The sequence below is a fragment of the Centropristis striata genome, chromosome 11 (genome assembly GCF_030273125.1).
Source record: "Centropristis striata isolate RG_2023a ecotype Rhode Island chromosome 11, C.striata_1.0, whole genome shotgun sequence".
NCBI classification, from domain to species: domain Eukaryota; kingdom Metazoa; phylum Chordata; class Actinopteri; order Perciformes; family Serranidae; genus Centropristis; species Centropristis striata.
The window spans coordinates 32,616,642-32,640,329 of NC_081527.1; the positions used below are offsets into that span (position 1 = coordinate 32,616,642).

A 23,688-nucleotide genomic window follows, 5' to 3' on the forward strand; every position below is an offset into this window, starting at 1 on the left:
GCAGCTGTGGATTCGGAGCAGATGGTGCCAACAAAGATCAGAGGACTAATGTGTTTCATATGTCAGGATGACCACCAGTCTTCTGAGTGCAACCACAGCGTTTGGGAAAGTACACCCGATTCAGAATAGCAAGTGGTTTCACCAAATTTAGATGATAGCTGCTTTTCAAAATATTGTTTGACAGTTTCTCTTGTACACAGGCTTGTATAACAGCCAACGTGTGGTTAAGATCAAATCAAGACCACAGCCTAAACATTGTTCATTAATTCCAGATCATTCTGGGCCAAGAAACCTACATAGACTATACATTTGTGGCAAGGGGTCCAAGCAATTTTAACAATCCATGTATTCTGCTTTAGTGGTTTTAAATGGTGGTTGGCATCCAACAATGTTGCATTACTGCCAACTTCTGGATTTAAAACAACAATCCCCACTTAATAAATAAAATAAAAATAACCCTTCCCATCCTGCTATAAAAGCTCTGTTTTACGGGTTTTTGAAATATCCTAAAAATTTAACAACACCCCAAAATATCCTTTCTGCATCTATAATTATGTCAAATATCTCAGATTTCCTACCGTTCGCTATCGAACTACATTTCCCGTCATACACTTTTGCTGTCGCGCATGCGCAGATGGGTTTATTTAGTTTTCAGACAACCGGAAGCTCCACTCTGAAATTGACCGAACGGGATAGTTCTTGGTAAAGTTTCTTGTCTTTTGTGTTTTGGGTGTTCAATGACAGTACAGCGGCTACAATATAGAGTTTAGCACATATAGCCAACTGTATATCTAATGTGGGTTTTGTCTGAACGAAACGGAGGCTTTAATCGTGACGGATATGCTGGCTAATCAGCTAGCTTAGCAGGCTGGCAGCTAGCTGAACTAACGTTAGCATATGGGCCCCTCCATTCAGAGCAGAGCTTCTACTTTTTGACTGTTTTTAATGTAAATATGCTTAAATTCATTAGTGCGAAAAGTAACACGGGTATTTTAACAGCAAGATAATGTCGTGGGGCTGGTTATGTATTATTAGCTTTCCTCTGGAGGAAGGACAGGGGGAAAGAAAATAGTGAGGATAATCTGCACACACCGAAGGAAGATTAAGATGTCAGACTCACAAACAGACCCTAATAATAGTTTTTGTCCAGAGTTCAGTTAGGACAATATTTGTGAAGGCACAGCTGTTCTGTTTCATCATTTATCACATTTGTTCTCTTGGTACTGAAGCGTTTTTTTCTTGGATGCACCACACTAACTAAAATTGAAGTTGTTTGTAGTATAAACATGTAACAAGATATCCACAATTTACTGTCAGTTTTATAAGCATTTTACAATGATTACTGGGGTAAATATACGCTCTTAAACACACAACACCCTTGCAGTGATCAGTGAGTTAATCTACTTCCTAAAACATGCACAGACTGACGACTGATGAGTTCCTGTATATGCTTGATTTGACGAAAAACAGTACAGACAGCCACACAGTTTACTCAAATTATTGTCTAAACATTCAGTTTAACACGTTTCTGCTTAATTAGTCATTAGGGCTCTGTTTCTGATAAATCGGTGCTTCTGTGGATGATAATTTGGACTGTAGTTTTGATTTTAGCTCACTCTTGTCAGATGTGGCTGAATTAGAAGTAAGACATGGTGGAAGATGTGATTGTTCATATAGCAGAGCCCCATCTGGTGGGTGGATGTTACTGTTGCAGTGTAAAATATTCAGGAAAGAAAGCAGAAGAAGGACTATAGCTGTTTAATTGTGCATTTAACTTTTTTAGTACAAAATGTTTTAGAGACATTGCCACAGCTTACCTGAAGAAATAATTAATTGTATCTTGTAAAAAAAAATGTTTTACATGGTTTTTAATTTTGTCCAGTTGGACTAAACTAAGTGTACACATTAACTTTTCTAATGTTAAAACTGTAGATTGCCATTTAGATTTTTCATTCAATCATTTCATTACTGCTGTACTTTTGCAATAATGTGTTCTTGAATAGTTCTGTTTAATACTAGTTTAATACTTATGTTATGCTAAGCAGGGTCTTAGTAGAGTCAGAGTAACAGGTTTTTTTGTGCTTGTTTGTTTTTCTATTCTTTTTTTTAGCCCTTATTTAATCAGATGACATCACTGTGATTGAGAGCCATTTTGCAGGAGAGTACAGCAGGGGAAACCTGTACAGATGGGGATTAAAAACAGTTGCAAACAATTCAAATAGGTCCAAGTTGTAAGTCATTAAATTAAATAAGACTTAAGTTTTCAAATCCCTCAGTAATTCATTACTTCTTTATTGTAAAAGTTATATAAAGCAGGTTCTTCAGGTAAAGCTTATTGTATCATTTTATTTCATGACTAATGCACTCATTAATAAATATATAAAATGTCAAATTAAAATCCTTGGAAAACTCAAAGACCTGGTGACTGTTCCCAAACTAGAGGCAGATAACATGTGGTTGACGAGCAGCAGGAATTATTTAAGAATTTGTGTGCAAACATGACCACAGTATAAATATATATATATATATATATATATATATATATATATATATATATATATATATATATGAATTTGACTGATGCAGGGTTGTATTGTGTTATGATCTTTCTTTCTGCCCACTGCAGGTGTGATGGACAGGTGATGTGGCAGTCAGAGGAGTGATAAGGCCAGAGCAGCCATGACTGAGTGCTTCCTGCCCCCCAGCAGCAGCCCTGCAGAGCAGCGCAGGGCTGAGCACCCTGGGGGCGTGGCACGTACACCCAGCTCTGAGGAGATCAGTCCCACCAAGTTCCCCGGCTTGTACCGCACCGGCGAACCTTCGCCGCCTCACGATGGCCATCACCACGAGGCACCTGACGCCTACGTGTCAGACGATGACAAAGAGCACAGCAAGAAGAAGAACAAGTTCAAGAAGAAGGAGAAAAGGAGTAAGAATTGATCCCGAAATATGACTTTAAAGGTTTATTATTGAACTTGGAAATAGCAGCTTGAAAAATTCTGAGCTCTAGTCAATAACTGGACATTTTGCAGAGCTTTCAGCCATTTTCCATACTTTCTCAAAGCTTTGAAAAATGTCTGAAAGCTGTCATTTTTTTGTGTAAGTGATTTTGTGCCACCATTTCTTGTCAGAGTAATCCTAATATTTCTGCTAACATATTAATACATTTTTTGGAGGATAACAAAACAGTGATCATGCAAATCAGTACTAATTCAGTAATTGGACATCTTAAAGGGTTTTTTTTCACAAATCACAAACAACAAATCACACGCATGAGCAAAATCTAGTGTTCACTGTGTTTTTAGTGTTTTTTGGGTCTTCACAGGAAATATATATATTATATGGGACAGTCAGGCCATTTTTACACATGTAGTTAATATGCTCTGGTCTGAATCAGTTGATGAATTTGTCAATTTAGAACATTTTCCTCTTCGCTGAGTTTATTTTTCACACAGAAAAAAATAAAAGGAGAGAAAATGCATCACTACAAACTCCTGAGAAAGTTCACTCTGCTTATTTGTCAGATGTGTCTTGGGAGGGAGCAAGAAAGTAAATACAGGAAAAGGGTCTTTTGTCTTGACTAGTTCTTATTTCGGTGAGAGAAATGTTGCTCTGCAATTCTCTGGATAGCTGATACTACAAATACATAAGCTGCTGCAGTTTGCATGCTATGTTGAATCCCAAAATGCAAAGCACACCTGGCTACTGGAGTCATTTAGTACACATGGTTGATGGGTCGGATCGAGGCCGGATCACATTCCCACCACAAATGAACCGCTTCAGAATTTGTTCAGAACCGGATTTAGACCACTGCCTCAAAGGGTCTCTGTGTGGTCTTCTAGCCCAAACCAGAGTGTGATTACTGTGTTCACACTCACACAAACAAACTCCACCAAGGGTAGAAACAAGTTAGATTTAACCAGACTAAGAAGTGCAAGTGTAAAAATGTGTAAAAGAATGTAAAATATCACCATCCTCATATACCTTAATCAACTTATTTAAGCTTTGGAGCCTTTTAGGACTGAACTGTAATGTTGTTAAAGGTCTCCACAGTAGTATCCATTGAGTAAAAAGAGAGAGCTTGCCATTTTTCCATCCTGTTGGCTGTTGCTGCCTGTACCAGTGAAAATTGTTCCTTTCCTAAGAATGTTTTTCACTGAGTGGTTGTCAGGCTCATTGTCCACTTTGTATCAGGATTTTCCATGTCTGTATTTAGCTCATACACCAGGGTACGGTGGGAGAGAGGAAGAGATGGACAGTTCAGAGCACACCCAGTGAAGGTGTGTCTCAGGCAGCGGTGTGTGATACAAACGGGAAATCCAGAGTAGAGACAATTAGAGGAGACAAAGGGGCCACTAACTGTCTTTAACACTACAGTGTAGCTGTTGTCTCTGAGGAGAAATATTTAAACTGAGCATGTTCTAGAGAGGAGAGGCATAAGGTGCTGTGGGAGCTATGCTAAATCTGTGGCTGACCTCTTTTCTAAGTCCCCGTTCTCCCCCTCCTTTGCTATCTTCTCTCTCTCACACATCTCTCTTCCTGTTTCTGTTTCGCTACTATCATGGTTCTTTCGTAGGAGGAGGAGGATAAGATAACAGTGGTGTTTCTCCCTTCAGATCTAACCCTATTTCTACCTCTTCCTGCTCTTTCTTTACTTTCTCAGCGGAAGGCTACGCCGCCTTCCAGGAGGACAGTTCAGCAGAAGAAGCAGAGAGCCCGTCCAAGATGAAGCGATCCAAGGGAATCCATGTGTTCAAGAAGCCCAGCTTCTCCAAGAAGAAGGAGAAGGACTTCAAGGTGAAGGAGAAGGAGAAGGGTCCCAAAGAGGAGAAGGGCAAGGATAAGAAATCTAAGGACCTGACGGCAGCAGACGTGGTGAAACAGTGGAAGGAGAAGAAGAAGAAGAAGAAACCGACAACAGAGGCAGAGCCAGTCCCGGTGGAGATTCCAACCTTCAGGCCCATCTTTGGAGCGCCTTTGACTGAAGCTGTCAAGAGGACAGCTCTGTATGACGGGATCCAGCTGCCAGCCATCTTCAGAGAGTGTGTGGACTACATTGAAAGTTATGGCATGAAGTGTGAAGGCATATACCGGGTCTCAGGTAGAGAAACCTTGAGCTGTTAATCTTGTGAAAATTGTAAAACTAGTATTTCAATATTTGTATGTCTGATTGATACTCACATCGACTCCCTCTCAGGTATGAAGTCTAAGGTGGATGAATTAAAAGCAGCGTATGACCGCGAGGAGTGCCCCTGCCTGGAGGAGTATGACCCCCACACGGTCGCCAGCCTCCTGAAGCAGTACCTCCGGGAGCTGCCGGAGAACCTGTTGGGACGAGATCTGGCCCAGCGCTTCGAGGACGCCTGCGGTCGGCAGGTGGAGGCCGAGAAGATGGCGGAGTTCCAGAGGCTGCTGCCCGAGGTGTCGCCAGAGAGCCGGCTTCTTCTCTCCTGGCTCGTCACGCACATGGACCACGTAATCACCAGGGAGGCGGAAACCAAGATGAATATTCAGAACATCTCCATCGTCCTCAACCCAACCATACAGGTCAGAGAGGCCAACCAATTCTTGGCATCAGTGGCAACCCCTTTTTAAGATTTATAAATAATTTATACATTTTAAATTATAGCATAAATTTGTTGTTATTTGTTGCATTATTTATTATTAGTGATGTAAATATTGCTGATGGATGTGTGAAGAACATGACGATAGCTGCACTTTTGTTCGATTCTTTTTTGTCACAATTCCATTATTAAGTTGAGATATAACTGAATAGTATCTTGATTATTCAAAATATAAAATGACAACCATATTTTTTGTTTGGCAACCACAAGCTGATTTCTGGTTGCAGGCACTTTAAAAAAAATTAGTTTTGAGGTTTTTAGATGTTGTAATTCAACGTCAGGCAAACCAAACATCAAATAGCAAAATCAGGTCTTGAGCTCAGGCTCAAAGATAAGAAACCTCCCCTTAGCAACAAACCAACCGAGTTTTTATTGGATCAAACAGTCCGTTCATCTCTAAAACCCTGGCCTAGTTCAGTGAATCTAATTTATCCCCCAAGGGGACGTCTCTGTGGCTGCTCCACTTATTTCTGAACCAACACCAGCAGGAGCCACAACACCATTAAATAAACACTTCTCTCAATTAGTGAAGGGAGTCCAGGGTCAGTTTAATCAGGCTCAGTAAATATGCAGGAATTTGTGTTGTGGAGAAGGTGGCACAATGACAGTTGGGTTTCTCCAGTCTGACACACATAATACAAACATCACATGCACTGCAGGACTACATGCAGTTTGTGCAGAACTCTGAAGCTGTGTGCTTTGTGTTGTTTACCTTTGTTCAGATTGGGAACCGTGTGCTCTACATGTTCTTCACACATGTGAGGGAGCTGTTTGGAGACGTGGTGCTGAAGCCGGTGGTGCGGCCACTCCGCTGGTCCAACATGGCAACCATGCCGGCACTGCCTGAAACCCAGGAGAGCATCAAAGAGGAGATCAGACGACAGGTGGGTTCAGTCAGTCCCGCCGCAACCAGTTTGTTCGTTTTACACAATAAAGTTATTGACAGTGTTGATCAATGGAAAATGAATGGAATATTTAGACATTTTGTGGGGGAAATGTTTACTCCAAGAGTGATTACGTTAATTAGTTTAGAGTAGAGGTGTCAAACTCTGGCCCGCGTGCCAAATTTGGCCCACAGTATAATTATATTTGGCCCGCAAGGAAATACCAAATGACAACCAGAGCTGGCCCGCCGATATTATACAGCGCAAATAATACTACAAATCCCAGAATGCTCTGCTCGTGTTTTGGCCTGAACACAGTAGATCAGTGTGTAGCAAACTGAACAACAATTAAAGTTGTCTTTATGCACTTTTTCTTGCTAGTCCAAGGCATGGGCTTGAATGGCTGCACATTCATTGAAGGATATTATTATTAGTCATTTGGTTTATTATTGTTTTTTACATTTATTTTTAGCCTGTGGAAAAAGATTATGTTAAATTTGAAGAAGGCCGCATATAAAATAAAGGGACATACGATTTTTATTTGAATTTTATTTAAGAAATGAATGCCATTGATGTGTTTTTTTTGTTTTATTTGATATTCGATTTTGCATGTTTGCAATATTAAGTTATATCAAGCTTTGCTTGTTCCATTTCGTTTGAACTTGTTTAGGTCAATTTTTTCAATAAATATCAATGTTGGCCCGCGACTTTGTCCAAGTTTTAAATTTTGGCCCACTGTGTATTTGAGTTTGACACCCCTGGTTTAGAGGTACAAGCTGTAACCTCTAACCTATCGTTCCCTCCAATGTTTTTACTAAGCTAAACTGACTGTCTCCTAATCCTGCTCAAATTCAAATGAAAAAAAAATTATAAAAATAAAAAATTATCCTATGATTAACAACGTTTAAATAATTGTTTCAATCTCAATTTTTTTGGGCACAAATGCCAAAAAAAAGATTTTAGCTTCCTAAATGTAAGGATTCCTGCATTCCTCTGTTTTTATATTGTTGTGAATTGAACATCTTGTGTTTTATAGTATTTGTTGAACTAAACAAGTGTTTTGAGGAGATCCCTTTGGGGTCTGAGAACTAGTGATGACCATTTTTATTTTACTTAGTTGAGGCATTTTAAAGACATCCAGTTTATTAATTAATCTAAAAATGTTTTACAGATTAATGGATAAAGAAAAAAAATGCTAGTTGCAGCCATAATCTATTTCTTGCTAAAGAGTCCTTTGAGTAAGAGGATGATAAATTGTTATCATTTTAAGTAGGGATTAAAGTCTTACACAGGAGATACATTGTAATGCAGCAAGAATTCAGCAAAGTAAGCTGCTTCTGTTTATGCTACATTGCCTTGTCAGCAGTGCACTTCTTTATCTTTGCCTCTGTTTCTCTGTGTGCTGGGACTTGATATTTTGTCACCATGCACCAGACGTTCCTGTCATCTAAATTATATGCCAGTGCATGGAAAACAGTGCAAAACAAATAAAAGTGGAGACACATAACCTGATGCAGACATATGAAAGACCTCATGTTAATTTCCTCCTAGTGAAAAGGTTTCTGTCTCGACCTTTTACAAGAAATAAAGCATGGGAAATGAGATGTTTGCATGTTTTTTTTAGTAATCTAATGTTTATAGCAGATGTGCTGACTTTGCTGTCAAAACAAATCTTCTCTTCAGCTGATTTCTGTACCTTTTTTTTCAATGATCATCATTCAAAGATCAATGGTTAAGTTTGCTGCAGATTGCTGTTTACTTGTTTGACTATTGCACTTACTTTAGGTACTTCTGGAGTGTCAACTGAATAACAATGTGTTTGTGTTTTAGGAGTTTCTGCTGAACTGCCTGCACAGGGACCTGCAAGCAGGGGTGAAGGACTTATCTAAAGAGGAGCGGCTTTGGGAGGTTCAGAGGATTTTGACTGCTCTAAAACGCAAACTGAGGGAGGCCAAACGTCAGGTAAGAAGTCTGGATACTACACTCTGTAAATGTATATTTTTATAGTTTTATTTAATACAGTAAAGAACAATCAAACCAACATAGCTGTTGAATAAAGCTCTAATGTAATTTGTGGCAGGCTAATGCACATAAATATGACATTTATGATGAACAACATGCCATTAAGATAAAATCCAGTACACCAATGTCACAAACTACGGCCTCGAAATGACCCAACACATAGACAACATCTCCCTGATTTATTCTGAACAAATATTAACAGTACAAGGTTCACTTGGAAAACCATCAAGCTTTTATATCTGTATCTATGGCCTTTTAGGAGTGTGAGAGTAAGATAGCCCAGGAGATAGCGAGCCTGTCAAAGGAAGATGTTTCAAAAGAGGAAATGACTGAGAATGAAGAGGAGGTCATCAACCTTCTTTTGGCACAGGTGAGTCAATCAAAGACACAGAAAGTTTCTGCGATAAAAGATACTTGTCTTAAAACCTGAACCTGTTTTTTAAACTCTGCATGTATTTCCTCCACTTCCTTTCAATAATCAGGAAAATGAGATCCTGACAGAGCAGGAGGAGCTGATCTCTCTTGAGCAGGTGCTTCGTAGACAGATTGCCACTGAGAAGGAAGAAATCGAGAGACTGCGAGCAGAGATTGCAGACATACAGAGGTGAGGGAAGACTATTTAAGGTGGTATGATGTACAGCTGTCATTACAAGTACTAAAGGTCTCAACTGTAACGCTGTTGTGTTCCTCAGTCGGCAGCAGGGTCGCAGTGAGACGGAGGAATATTCGTCAGACAGTGAAAGTGAAAGTGAAGATGAGGAAGAGCTGCAGATGATTCTGGAAGACCTGCAGAAGCAAAACGAGGAACTGGAGGTGAGAAAAACCTTCTGACCACACCGATTAGTATTTGTAATAGTCTGTTATCCACCTGGAAAATTGAGTAAAGTGTGTGTTGAGTCCCAAAGTACACTTAAAGGCAGAATGAGGATTCAATTTAAACTAAAAACAGTGTATAGACCGATACACAAATAATCCTGCTAAGTCTTCACTTATGTGGCCATGTCTGTATCTACAGAGACCCTCCCCTCTGCCTGTGTTTCCTCTTTTCTTTTCTTTGTGTCAAAGACGTTTGTGGTCATCAGGGTGTGTACCCTCCAGCTACAGCGTGCAGGGTGTGAGGGCTAGACAATATAAGAATGTAGCGACCTTAACTACTGGTCTTGTATATATTGTAAAAGAATTATAATTATGTATTAAACTTTTGTTTCATCATCAGTCACCTAGGTTAGTCTTACTTAGTTTAGAAGGAATAAGGGCTGATGGGAGTGGAGTAATTAAGACAGGAGAGTAAAAACAGTATGGACTTAATACATATTACATGCATGGTTTAAGTGTTTATTTAACTACATTTTATTTAAATATACATGTATATATATATATATATATATATATATATATATGTATTTATTTTTTCTCCGTTAGAATAAATGGAAAACATAAATGTGAAATTTTAAGTGTCTGATTGACATGTATAGATATTTTCTCAATAAAAAGTAATGGCTATAAACGTAGTGAGCAGGTGCCTGATCGTAAGCAAACATCCAAGACAAAGCAATGAAAATGTTGGATGCACTAAAAAACAAACTTAGAGAGACAAAACATCAGGCAGACAATACTCATTTCAGAATGAGATTGAATTTGTGGTTGGCTTACGACCTGCTGGTGAGCAGCGCGGTCAAGGGCGTGCCGCTCTGCTGTTATTTAGCCGTTGTGTTAACAAACTGCAACGGACAAACCCTGCTCATTGTGCCTTTAAGAATATTGATTGTGTGTATACATTTGCAATAGTTAGTCTGAGGTTTTGGGTGTGGTTTTCTTTTTGAGAATGTTAAATATGGGCATGAGCATTATAGAGTAAATCATTTCTCTGTAAATATTGCCGGATGAACTAGTTTGTATCTGAAGCACCATCTGTGTTTTACGGCTCTGCAGAACAAAAACACCCACCTGAATCAGGCAATCCACGAGGAGCAGGAAGCCATCTTGGAGCTCCGCGTCCAGCTTCGCCTCCTGCAGAGCCACAAGCTGCAGCAGGAACTGACCGTCCAGCCGCCAGCCGAGCAGGCCCCGCCCCCGCAGCCAAGCCCAGAGCCTCGCAGCGAGGAGCAGACCAAACGCTCCGTCGCCGCGGTGGCTGCCGGAGTAGAAGCCGCTGCCGCCGCCGCCATCACCGCTGCCTCAGCCAACGGCAAGACAGCTAAGGATACTTCAAAGCCCTCACCGAACAAAGACAGGAGGGACACCAACATGTGAGAGGTCATCTCAGTGATGTGTTTGGTGGCTCTGCGCTGCTGTACGTCTCCACCGCTGGTCAGTTGTCCTGTCGTTTCACTCGTTATCCACTGGAGATTTCACTGTGCTGGATCCATGAGTTCATTAGTAATTGTGTCCATCAAGTGGCAGCCATGGAAAAATCTGTTATACTGTCTTTGGCGTCCTGACTCTTGCAGCCGAAATCAAACACCTTGTCTCCTATTTTTCCATGCAAAAACACATAAAAAGAAATAGAAATAGAGTAGCTGCTGTAGCGGACAACTGGCTACTCCTGTGAGAGACAAGGTGGACCACATTATCTAATCCACAGTGCCAAGCCTGTTTGAAGGAAGAAAGGAGAAATGAAGGGATTGATAAAGCAAGTTAGAAAGACGGAAGAGTGAGTAAAAGTCAGGCGCCATGTCAGTATATAACAAAGTTTATTTTTTGCTGGTAAGGTCTAATGAAAAAAACATAGACCAGATATAATCTCAGTCCCTGTATCTCACTATGTCCCTCACCTAGATGCAAATTGGACATGTTAGGATAGAGACCACTGTGCCATAACCGAAGATGCCAGACTGGACACGTTTCCCCGGAGAACCACTAATACAAAAAGCTCTTTGAATGATGAAGAATTTATGATTGGTCTGTCTATATATTATATATTTAAGTGGTATTCTGAAGAATAAGGATGACTATTCAAGAAATACATTGATTTTTAAGTTACAGCTTTTTAGTAATATATGAATATATATGTATAAATATATTGTAGATGCTTTCTTTTTCTTTTGAACAGCAGATGCACATAACAAACAGTGTACGTTGTACCTCGCAACTGACCAGTGGATGAAAACATGAAACAAATACGCAACAAAAACATATTCATCACTGGGGAAAAAATGTAGACAAACAGCTGGACGTCGCGTTGTTACAGTCACACTTTGCGCCGTCGTGCAATCATCTTCTCTGTTCTGTCATCTCTCTTGCACAAACGTGGAAAATGACATTTCTCCAGTTTTTATGATGGAACAACAAATCTGTAGTGATGATTATTGTTGCCAAAATGTGTGCATAGACACACAGGAGGCTTAGTTAGTTTTGTTGTGTATTTGATCGTGTTTTTTTAACTCAATGTGTGGAGTTATTGTTCATGCCATCAGTTGTTAGTGGATTAAAAAACAACCTCAAGATTACAATTCAATCATTTAATTTCACAACTGATTCATGACTATTGCAAAGTACTGTCATAAGTTCAGTGGTATTTAAAGCAAAGGCATGGCCTGACTTACTTAACGTTTGTGTATATCATTGTAAAATTGCAAACATACTGTATTTTCAGCTCTTATGTTTTGTCATATGTTCTTTTTTTATTATTATTAATGACCTGTATGGAGGATGCTACTGTGACTGCCCCTGCTTTGGTCACGGGCAAATCAAAGCAATCTCACCGGGACTCATGATTCAATGTTATTAATCCTGTGACTGAAACAGATAAATGCTAGATTGGGCTCAGAAGCTTCTCATGAGGTTATTTTCATATTGTTCCAAGCTTTTTGTAGCTTATTGTTGCAGACAGAATAATGCTGTGAAGAATAAAGTGTCGATCCAAATAATTTATCTGCATCTCTGCCTCTTTCTCTGACACACAGCCTAGTGTTTACCTTTTTACTCAGCAATGTCTACTGGAAGTGTAGTCCAGCTTTAGTACTTCCTACTTTCCATTACACATTCTCTGAATACTTTCCCCTCTCCCAGCCTAATGACTAAATAAAGCCATTGAATTCATTTTGAGGAAGTGAATAGCTTAATTGTTGGATTTTGACTCAGAATCAAGGCGTTAGTGTCTAATAGATAGTGGAAACACCCGACTTTTTGTCATTGCTTTAGCTGATTTCCGATTTGGAAAGAAGATGCGTCTAAAAAAGAAAAGAAAAGGAAAACCTGCCAGAAAAAGACCGGATATAAGCAACGCTGGTTTCAAAATAAAACTTTTTTTAGACTGTCTTCAAGTGAACTTAGTTTTGAGTTTGTTGTATTTTATCTCTCATTATCAAATAACTATAGCCCAGTGGAAATAAGCACATTTTGGGTGAGCAGAATGATGTATGTGCAGAGTTTGTCCATCAAGTTTGACACTAGAAGGCTTTTTTATGGTTTTACATGTATGTTCTTTACATGTATCTGCTAAATGTAAATATTTATCGTGTGGTTTTAAGCCATATAGTGTACATGCATGTATGTACAAGCCAATAGTAGTCCAATATTCAACTCAACTCCTACAAGTGTGGTTTTAAAACCTGAAGCATCAAGTGCACACACATTAAGAAAGGACTTGTGTGTAACTCAGGGGTGAGCAACTTAAATGCTGGAGGGGGCCCGCAATTTTTCATCGACACTAGCACAGGGCCACAAATAGGACTGTGCATTTAACCAGATATGAAATATATGTTGATATGAAACTGCAATTTTGAATATGTTTACAATGCAGTAACTTAACATATTTCATGCTCAAATGCATGTATAACCGTATAAATAGGAATACAAAAGGTTTGAAGCAAATAAAAAATAACCACTTACTGTGATTTTTTTTCAGTGCAAGAACAGCAGACCAACATTAATTGCAAGAAGTAATTTTAATGCATTTTTACACTGCACTTTTAGGATTTCATGCTCAAATGCATGTAGTTGTACTGAGGGCCACTTCAAGTGAGGGTGCAGCCCGTATACGGCCCCCGGGCCTCCAGTTGCCCATCCCTGGTCTAACTTATCAAACCTTTGGAAAAAAAAAATGTTTAGTCATTTATGATTCAGATTTGCTTTTGTTTTTCCTCCAATGAGGGAGAAACATTTTTTTAAAGGTCGTCTTAAGAAAAAAGAAACAGTAGAAAATCTGCAATATGGGCTACTCCAGTCTTATTTTGAAAGTACCCATCGGAAGTTGTATTAGTCCTTTATAATGCTTGACAGCCCACTTTCTGGTGATGGTCAGTCTGTCTGTCGCAGGGGCTGGGTTTCTCTTTTACCCAAGAAGAGGGGAAAAAATCAGAGTTTCAAGCATGACGAGACAAAGACACTGAGTGAACACAGACAAATAATGATTTAAAAAACTTTCATCACTCACCATGGCCATAAGGGAGCTCAAAGTTTGCCTTTTAGGGGTAAGTGGCAGATGTTTTTGTTGATCCTCTTTTGGGCGAAAATTCCTTCTGTGTTCCTGCTGCGAGTGTAACTAACCGACAACACTTTGACATTAACAGACGTTAGCCACACCAACTGACACGAAAAGTAACGATCGGTTGATTTTTTTTATCTTTATTGACTTTATCATGTTGCTGTTCGTCAGAAACTTCAAAATGTTGATAGGTAGTTCACTGAAACCCAATAGCTGATCGACCGGTCGGCGCCGCAGTCATTTTACATCAGCTTCCTCATCGTGTACCCCTGTTTTTCACATTTTCAATCGAGTGTTTTTTTTAGTTTCTTGTGTGTTTTGTCATCATTTTTAACGGCTCTGACAGTTTATCACCCATTACGTCATCGTCATACCAACCGCTACAAGCAAGCCGTTAGTTATATTTCCTGCTGCGTTTGCAAAACACAGCAGTCCCTGTTTATAGACGGTGACAGGGGTGTTCAGAGGCGTTTTGGCTGCAAAGTGGTGGTTTATCAATGAGGTAAAAAGGGGAACTTGGGACTTGTATGAGCTACATGAACGTTTTCCAGGCCTGTGCAGTCAGCCACAGGAACTGACATGCTCAGCAAGCATTTTAATAGCCAACGTATGTTCACCACAGACTGCCTTTACCAGCAGTGGTGGAATGTAACTAAGCACATTTACTCAAGTACTGTGCTTAGTGTTTCTATTTAATGTAACTTTATACTTCTTCTTCACTACATGTTGTACTTTATTCTCCACTACTTTTACCTCACAGCTTTAGTTACTTTTCAGGTCAGGAGGACATCGTCACCCTGTTAAAATAATCGCCTAACTCATTATTTCAAGTTTTGCAGGAAACACAAAAAACTTCACCAAAAGTGAAACATATGACATTTATTGATCATTTCACTCAAAAAGGATGTAACAAAGGATGGCTATTGGCGTAGTAATAACACTGTGTGTAAATGATGTAACTTAAGAGAAATAAATTACTAAGGCAATTTTTTGAACATGCCTTTGGGACTTAAGCAAGATATGGTAACACTTTGTTTTGAAAGGGTCTACATGAGAGTTACACAAGCCTGTCAGAAACATGACATGACAAGTATCATGAGAATTAATGTTACTTCAAAGTGTCATTAATGTTCATGACACATCCCATGTCATGTTTATGACACGTTCATGTCACTCTTATGTAGACACCTTAGAGTAAAGTGTTACTAATATGAGTGTCAACAATAAAACACTGATAAACTAAACTGATAACTAAACAATCTCCCTCTAGCTCTTCTTTGCTGGGTTCTTATCTGATGCCTATGAATGTGGCAAATTGTCAAAGAAGTGATGATCTTAAAGGGGTAAAATCACATGATGTGATCAACTGAGGATGGAGGCGATTTTACCATAGGTGGCCGGCATCATGAGGAGATGATTTAGGCAAAAAAAAGTTTTGACAAAAAATGACTTAGGCGATTATTTTAACAGTGTGACGACATGAAGAAATATTATCAATTTCAAATTATTATGCATATTTATAAATTAAACCACATAACAGTATATTAAGAAGTTAAAATCAATCCTATCTGGACAACAGAAACAGGCTGTTAACAAAAATGCATCAAAATACTAATACAATAATAATATATATAACAATCTGAGTGGGACAGTTCCGCATAATGAGTACTTTTACTTTAGTAGGTTTTGAATGTGGAGTACTTGTGGAGTAATTTCACAGTGTGGTATTAGTACTTTTACTTAAGTAAGAAATCTGACTACATTTTCCATCAAATTCTCCTACTTCTTAAGACAAGTGGGCTATTTAAAAACCCTTGCATCAACAGGGAAATGCATCACAAAGCTGAAAATAGGGCTACTTTTCCTGGTAAGTTGACATGACTGTCACAGGACAGCCCTGCTTCAAAGATGATGATCTTATGGAATATGATACTTTGAGTAGATTATTCAACACAGTATATACATGAGTTAAAATGAACATATGCATAAATGCTGTAGTAATATTAATAGCCTGTAATTGGAAAACACTGACATTTTACAGCACAATTAACACTTTTTTAGGAAGTGAGTAAGATTTTAAATAGAGGACTTTAACTTGTATATGTGTCTTTTCACAGTGTGGAATTAGTACTGTGACTTATATAATGGATCTGAATACTTCTTCCTCCACTGCTTATATGCAAATAACAGTTTATTCATATTTTAACCCTTAAAGCTAGAATAAGAACTGTCATTATGCCTGATGATCACCAATAAAAAAAAAAGAGGAATGAACACAAATGACATGCAGCCAAATTGGTCTTGAAGTTTTCATGATAGTGATTAGGAGATGTTATCTTACACAAATACTTATTATTGACTATTCAATCAGAGCTAGTTGTAGAATTCATAGACATAGAGGAACCTGATGAGAGGGGCATGTGACCAGACAGTCTCATCAATAAAGTTCAACAGTGACTAGTGACTCTGTATGTGTGTGTGTGTGTCAGGAGTGCTGTTACTAATGTGCTGTTATTGATGTTGTTCCTCTCTGTTTTCAGGACACTGGAGTTGGGAAATCCAGCATTGTTTGCCGATTTGTTCAGGATCACTTTGACCACAATATAAGTCCCACAATAGGGTAAGAGCACTGCAGTACAAATCAGAAAACAAGCTGTTACAGCAGGAAACAAGTCAATCAGTGAATTTTTTTTACTGCTTTTTATGTTCCCAAGTTGACATAAAATGAAGTTCGAAGTCTTACATTTTACTACAGTGTCAGGTCAAGCGACAGTTTCACAATAAATAGAAATTTCATGTCAGATCTTAGTCAGATAATAATGATAAAGTAATTTGACATATTGATACTAGTACACAGGGAACAATACTATAATAATAAGTCAGACATCATGAAAATTGATTATCCTGTTTTACAAAAGAAAGTGGAAGGTCAGAGCTTTGCCAATGCATGCAATGATACATTTCCGTTTTCCGGCGGGGTTGTTCACTACAATTTTCCCAGTCAGGAACTCATTTTTCAGATTATTCTGACAGCACATGAATGCAGCACAGTCTTGCAATGTTAACAAAAGTGAAAAATTAATTAGTGTATCCACCCCCATGATTTATATCTACTTTAATAGGTTCTTCCTCTGCCAATGTTTTATCTTCATGAAATTCAGGCCAGTAGATTTTCTTTTCTTATTTTGCTTTCAAACAGACAAATCGGGCCAAAAACATGACCTATTAGGCAGAGGTAAAAATAGAATGCCTCAGTCCCTAAAAAGACAAATGGTTTGTCTATATTTTCATAGCCCGGGTCACTATAAGCAGACTTAGTAAAAGTTATTTAAATTAACAGTACTATAGATAAAAGTCAAGCTTAACACACTAAGGAAATGACAGTAATGAGATCTGGAATCAGATCACGCAGCATTTGGCTAAAAAAACTTTGTTTGCTTTGAGAAGACGGCAAAAAAGAAGCCATATCTAAACGAATGTATGAGCCCACTGTTATCACTGATTACTGAATTGGCTCTTTGTTGTTTATTGTTTTTTTGTCCACCTCTGACCCAACACTGCATTTTTTTTCAGTGTTCAGTGTCCTCCATCTTCACCCTCAGAGTTATTTGTTTCCTGCTGACTTGTACTGATTTGCTTCCTGTGCCTTTTAAAGAACATTCTTAGAAGCAACATTGTTGTGAAATGCTCTTTATCACCCACAGAGCATCGTTCCTCACCAAAACAGTGCCATCTGGGAATGAACTACACAAATTTCTGATCTGGGATACAGCCGGACAGGAAAGGGTGAGTGCACCCACGTCAGAAATACTTAATTTACTTATTTATTAGCTTCAAGTTTACACATGACATGAATTTAAAACGTAATTTTCCATTACACTTTGGATCAGGAAGCCAGAAGTGACACAATCATTTCACTGTCAGTGCTCCTCATGACATAGTTATTATTATAAAGCATGAAATAGGATGAGTCACATGGGGTTCAAAGGTCACAGACTGTGGTATCATCACAGTGATTCATTTTATGGAGGGGGGTGGTGATGTGAGTAGTTAAAACTTGCCAGATATGCTTACAGCATGGAAAACTAGTGCAACTATTTCCTGCTGTTTGGTGAAAATGATGTCTTGAAACCACTGTTACCAGAGTTTAAAATTCTCTTTATCTGTGGTACTAATACTAAACTTTGACTATATGTGTGATCTATTTGTTAAAGATCTGTGAAAAACAACACTCACACAAATCACAATCTAAAAATAGCTCAAACATTTTTGTCTGTGAATAAAATCAGGTCAATGCACTTGAATAACTCTAATGTTGTTACTATGACCACTAGCTGCACATGATATAAAGACACTCTGTGAAGTTTGTGACCACCAGTGGTGCTGCTGTTGTATTGCATGTGTGGTCACGAGCGCAGAAGTGATGTGGTGTACACGTGTGCTGACTGCAGGGGCAGATGTGCTGTAAAAGAGTACAAGATGGCGTAAAAAAATGAAGGTTTTAACTTAGTAATGATAAAGTAAAATAATGATTTTTGATGTTTTTTCAGGAGGAAATGCATTCAACATGTTTGTTTAGGCCTAAAGGAAAAATGGATTTTGCTGATGTCAACAAAACTGTTATAAATGAAAATAATTTAATTTGATCACAAGTTGTGAGTCTTATGTGGAGGCTTTGAATACTGAAGCAACTTTCATGAGTTAAGATGAGCTCAAACTTGTAAGAAAGAAACTTTTTTTGCATCAGTCATCATCCCTGTGTATCTATGTATATCGTAGAAAAGTATACTATGTGAGTCTTTAAAGGGCAGCCTGAGAATGAACATTTGTATATCAATGACTCACCAAAAGTTAAAGAAAATTTACTTTTTTTTTTCTCATGTGCCTCCACTGTGAACGGAGAATCTGAAAACATCAGAAAATGTAATTAATGAATAGAGGTAAATGAGGCCATCTTTAACAACAGAAAAATAATAAATAAATCAAAACATTAGTTTCAAACTCTCGCACATCTAATGTAGTGTAATCCAAGTCTCATTTATCCTGTTGTATGTTCACTACTTCCCAGGCATTTTGCAGAAATCTTACTCTTGAAAACACTTCTGCCACTTTCATCTCAAGCTGGTTTGCTACTTGTTCAGACTTCCATGGACTCTCAGAATATCTGCAGTGGCTTGATACTATAGTGCCGTAAATATTTTGGAAAGTAAGATTTAGGCTTTGTTTAGGAAGCAGTGAGCACACAACTGGATAAACAAGACTAAGAAATGTGTGAGAGTTTAAAACACATGTTTTGGTATAGTTTTGCTGTGAAACATGGCCCCATTTACTTCAATTCATAAAGGATTCACTACATTTTTCTTTTTTATATTCACCATGGAGGCATGTGAGAAAAACAAAGTTTCCTTCAAAATTTCAAAGTAACATGCGGGGGGTGAAGTTTTCCTTCCACATAACATTTTTTCATGATATGGTCCAGATTTAAGATTGTGTTCAGGTTAAATCTTTATGAAGCACTTTGGATTAAATTTCTGTATAACTGTTGATTGATCATGTAACCTATATATTGTCTTTTTTAGTTTCACTCTTTAGCACCTATGTACTACCGAGGATCGGCGGCTGCTGTCATCGTCTATGACATTACTAAATTGGTAAGAATAACACAACACTTTTAATTTTTAAATCAAGGGAGTGACACTAAATTAAAATTCTGTTGAGTGGTGGCATCCCCAGACTTGTGGACAAACCCTGTATTAAAAAATGTATAACGAACAATCCTTTTGCCTCATCCTACAAGTGTTAAGGAGCTAAAGCAATGCCCTTCACCCTTAAATGTACAATTAGAGCTGCTGCTGTGTTCAGTAACTCCCCGGTGTGTTAAATGTGTAACAGAAGAAGCTGGTTTCACACTCATGAGCCTGATGTAAAACTCAATTACTTTTCCATCACTCTGGGATGCCTCGCTTCCATGACCTACAAGTGTCATACTTTCCTGGTCTCTTCATGGAAAAATCGAATGCAATGAATATAACTGACACGAGTTGTAGAAAAATGTTGGGCATATTCTCTTGTGCTCTTGTTGTTCAGGACTCTTTCCAGACACTGAAGAAGTGGGTGAAGGAACTGAAAGAACACGGTCCGGAGGACATCGTTGTAGCCATAGCAGGAAACAAGAATGATTTAGGAGACATCAGGTGAGCAAAGGAGCCTTCTCTTAGATTTTTGTAGCTGTAAAAAACCTCTCATGGATATTATGGTGGTAACTCTAACAGCAAACACTAGACACCACAAACTATTTTTAAAATAATTATAAGAACTTTTTTGTTGCAACCATATCTTATTATTTGTCTCCACGGATTCCCTAGAGTATTTTTTCTTTCTTTCTCTCTGGCATTTTTCTGTGTATTTGTGTAGAAAAGAGTGAGAGAGGGATGGGGGGTGTTGCAGTGTTGCAGATATATGGCATGCACCGTAATTATTCAGCTACCAAGGCACTATCACCTCATTTTATGAACATTCTTACAGGTTTAGCAAACAAGCACAAGCAGTAAATCATCTTTTGCTTATACCTGTTATGTAGCTCATGTCAAATCCACTGGGCAAAGAAAACCTCAAGATGTATACATATACATATATATATATATATATATATATATATATATCACGTGTATGTATATCTGTATGTATATAATTAACATGTAGCTGAGGCTTTAGCAGTAAAATTATGCATCTAGAGCTTCATTAATATAAATATAAAATATGTATTATTTTTTGTTTGACTGCTGACTGAAGCACAAGCTAACCAAACATTTCCCAAAACATTGATCAAAAAGTGTCCCAAGACACTTGCCGGTGTCCTTTTAAGACAGTTGTCTTTAAGTGTGTTGGCTAAGTAGATTCTGGCTGAGTGAAACATAGCAGTAACAGTGTACACAGGTTTGGACTGGTTTTTGTTTCCCAGCTCTGTAGAAGGCGACACCACACTAATATATGACAGGGGAAACTGTAAAGTCTGATTCAAGAATTTTTATGACGTGTCCTGCAGTGGCAATAATTATATCTCCAGCATTCTTCAAAGGCAAAATAGTTATATATAGAATAGATGAAAGCCGTTGACATGGGACCCTTGTTAAGTGTGAACCTACTCCATGCTAACTTTAGTGTCCTTCTCTTTTACAGGGAAGTTCCTATGAAGGAAGCAAAGGAGTTTGCTGAATCAATTGCAGCTATTTTCATCGAGACTAGTGCCCGAAACGCTGTCAATGTTGAGGAGCTCTTTCAGAAAATAAGTAGGTTTCATGTCTTTTCCTGTTTATTGTGTCTGTATATACCTACTGAACTGTATGTATTTTAGAAGTTAAGATGCATTCACACCCAAACTTGAAATGTGGCTTTGACTGAAACCCCCCAAATACTTTCCATCAGGACATTTTTTAATGATCTCAACATTTCAAGTAGCGATTGAAGGAAGCTCTGTTCATGTAACAACAGAATGAAATGTTTGATTAATGATTTTTATACTGTTCTTTATTTTTTATTTTATCCATTTTTGCTGAAGTTCTACCTCACATGACCCTTGACCCAATTTTGATTTTATCTGCCTTTTTTGATTTGATTGATTTTTTTCTTATTTTGTTTTGTAAAGAAAAGCTTTATATAAAGAAAGCTTCTTCTTCTTCTTCTTCTTCTTCTTCTTCTTCTTCTTCTTCTTCTTCTTCTTCTTCTTCTTCTTCTTCTTCTTCTTCTTCTTCTTCTTCTTCTTCTTCTTCTTCTTCTTCTTCTTCTTCTTCTTCTTCTTCTTCTTCTTCTTCTTCTTCTTCTTCTTCTTCTTCTTCTTCTTCTTCTTCTTCTTCTTCTTCTTCTTCTTCTTCTTCTTCTTCTTCTTCTTCTTCTTCTTCTTCTTCTTCTTCTTCTTCTTCTTCTTCTTCTTCTTCTTCTTCTTCTTCTTCTTCTTCTTCTGAAACTTTTTGCAGAAACTATCAAATTAACCACTATCAAATTCTCCAGAAAGAACAGACTCAATAAAAGAGGAATAAAACATTTTCATGAGTGTCATCCCCAACACAACTTCCTGTAACACTTACTGACTGGACTTCTAATCTCCCTTGCTGTGTGAGAACATTTTTTCTTAGAAACATTTATTTGGAAGAAAGACTGGTCACACAAGTTAACAAATCCCTCAAGAACAGAGACGGCTCCACGCCCTGCAGACTCCTAATACTTAAGAACATGATCATTTTAGAAATATTTATTTCATATGAATAACCATGATATAATGTAATGTAATGCATTAAGAGAATCGGTAGCCCTGGCTTTATGTTTTGACCACTAATCTCATGTTTTGTTTGATGGCTGCTAGTAGTGGTTACTTAACTAGGCTGCACTGCCAAATACATCACAGTAGTAATAATACACTTTATATGCTTAAATTAGCAACAACAACTCTCTAAAAGACACTGTTCTGTGTGTTTAGGTAAACAGATCCCACCGCTGGAGAATCCTGAAGAGGAGGTTGGTGAGTCCTTTAAACTCACTCGGCAGCCTCCTCCGTCCACCAGGAGATGCTGCTAGTACCAACAGTGGCTGATGAGATTACTTTTCTTGAGCACCAGGGACCCCACCGGCACAGCACACAGTCCACACAGTGTCTTAGTCCTGGGAAAGACACCACAAGACAAGACAAGACATTGGACAGACAGAGGTCAGCTTGCACGTGTGGTCAACTGCAACATGAAACAACATTATTATACGGATCATTGCACATTTATTTCATTTAATTGTAGCGGCTTCGACTCTGATGAGATCTGTGAGGAGAAAGCTTTTAGTTTGTCCCCCTCAGGTGGTGTTTTGCCTGAATTACATTAAGATTTCTTTCTCACACAGCTCATTCTAAAGAAGCATTTCCAAAAGTAACTCTAAAATTCAGCACACACTTTTCAAAGCCGGGTTTTGACTTTTGATGCTTCATTTTTAGAGTCAACTGCTCTGTAGATTCTCATTGCACTGTGGCTCTTAAATGGCAAACATAAAAAAATGAAGGTTTTTATCTGAATTTTTTTTTTAAAGCTACACTAGTCTTCTCATGTAGCTTTCATGTACATGTATACATCACTCTTGTATAGAATTAAATTGGAGCATTTTGAGGTTGTTGAGAAGATCAAATCTCATTTCTGTAGCTCGAATGCAGCGGCTTTACATTCCACTTCGTCATGTGTTTTCACGCACATCAACTGTATAAGGGTTTAACTGTAATGCTGCAGAGCGAACAGCTTAGAGGCCTAAATCTTAATTACAGTATGACACCCCCCTGTTGAAACACTGTGACAAATACTCAAATTGTTTACATGGTGACTTGTTGAAGATGTTTTCTACATGCTGAAATGTGTGATTTCACGACAGGGAATGACTGTATAGCACGTGTATTTTTTACCTGAGAAAAGGGTTACATTTATACTGTTAAGAAGAGAAAAGACCTGCATGTATTTTACTCTAAACATGTCTAAGGCTGTTGAAGTTACAAAAGGGCTGTGCTATATATACTAACCAAAACTCTAAAAGAACAAATGGGAATAAAGCCCAAAACCAGTTAATTTAGCTTGATTGGTTTAGAGGGAAAATGGTAACAATGAGATTAATCCTTAGCCCAGTTGTGTAAACTGAGATTATGTGTATTTTTACTGCTGCCTCTTTGGCAGTAGTGCCCTTGGATTTGACCACTTCAGATGTATAA

General features: G+C 38.2%; 2 protein-coding genes across 2 annotated transcripts; both read left to right on the plus strand.

Moving 5' to 3' along the window:
- The first annotated feature begins 566 nt into the window (after positions 1 to 566).
- On the plus strand, positions 567 to 12,403 carry ralbp1 (ralA binding protein 1). Its single transcript, XM_059344936.1, has 10 exons — positions 567 to 702; positions 2,627 to 2,929; positions 4,664 to 5,101; positions 5,198 to 5,547; positions 6,347 to 6,508; positions 8,339 to 8,470; positions 8,790 to 8,900; positions 9,013 to 9,134; positions 9,223 to 9,343; positions 10,463 to 12,403. Exons 2-10 carry the CDS (start codon positions 2,680 to 2,682, stop codon positions 10,781 to 10,783), a joined length of 2,007 nt encoding a protein of 668 aa, XP_059200919.1. The 5' UTR covers positions 567 to 702; positions 2,627 to 2,679; the 3' UTR covers positions 10,784 to 12,403.
- Positions 12,404 to 13,808: 1,405 nt separating this feature from the next.
- Positions 13,809 to 23,688, plus strand: rab31 (RAB31, member RAS oncogene family). Its single transcript, XM_059344939.1, has 7 exons — positions 13,809 to 13,944; positions 16,499 to 16,578; positions 17,663 to 17,744; positions 19,538 to 19,609; positions 20,046 to 20,152; positions 21,138 to 21,247; positions 22,432 to 23,688. The coding sequence occupies exons 1-7, from the start codon at positions 13,909 to 13,911 to the stop codon at positions 22,527 to 22,529; spliced, it is 585 nt and encodes a 194-aa protein (XP_059200922.1). The 5' UTR covers positions 13,809 to 13,908; the 3' UTR covers positions 22,530 to 23,688.

What these genes read in the sequence shown, in the direction of transcription:
- ralbp1 (XM_059344936.1), top strand. Translation starts at nt 2,680, where the DNA reads ATGACTGAGTGCTTCCTGCCCCCCAGCAGCAGCCCTGCAGAGCAGCGC. An exon ending in AGGCATATACCGGGTCTCAG is followed by an intron (nt 5,102 to 5,197) that starts GTAGAGAAACCT and finishes ACTCCCTCTCAG; the next exon opens with GTATGAAGTCTAAGGTGGAT. An exon ending in AAGAGGAGATCAGACGACAG is followed by an intron (nt 6,509 to 8,338) that starts GTGGGTTCAGTC and finishes TTTGTGTTTTAG; the next exon opens with GAGTTTCTGCTGAACTGCCT.
- rab31 (XM_059344939.1), top strand. Translation starts at nt 13,909, where the DNA reads ATGGCCATAAGGGAGCTCAAAGTTTGCCTTTTAGGG. An exon ending in ATACAGCCGGACAGGAAAGG is followed by an intron (nt 17,745 to 19,537) that starts GTGAGTGCACCC and finishes TGTCTTTTTTAG; the next exon opens with TTTCACTCTTTAGCACCTAT. An exon ending in AATGATTTAGGAGACATCAG is followed by an intron (nt 20,153 to 21,137) that starts GTGAGCAAAGGA and finishes TCTCTTTTACAG; the next exon opens with GGAAGTTCCTATGAAGGAAG.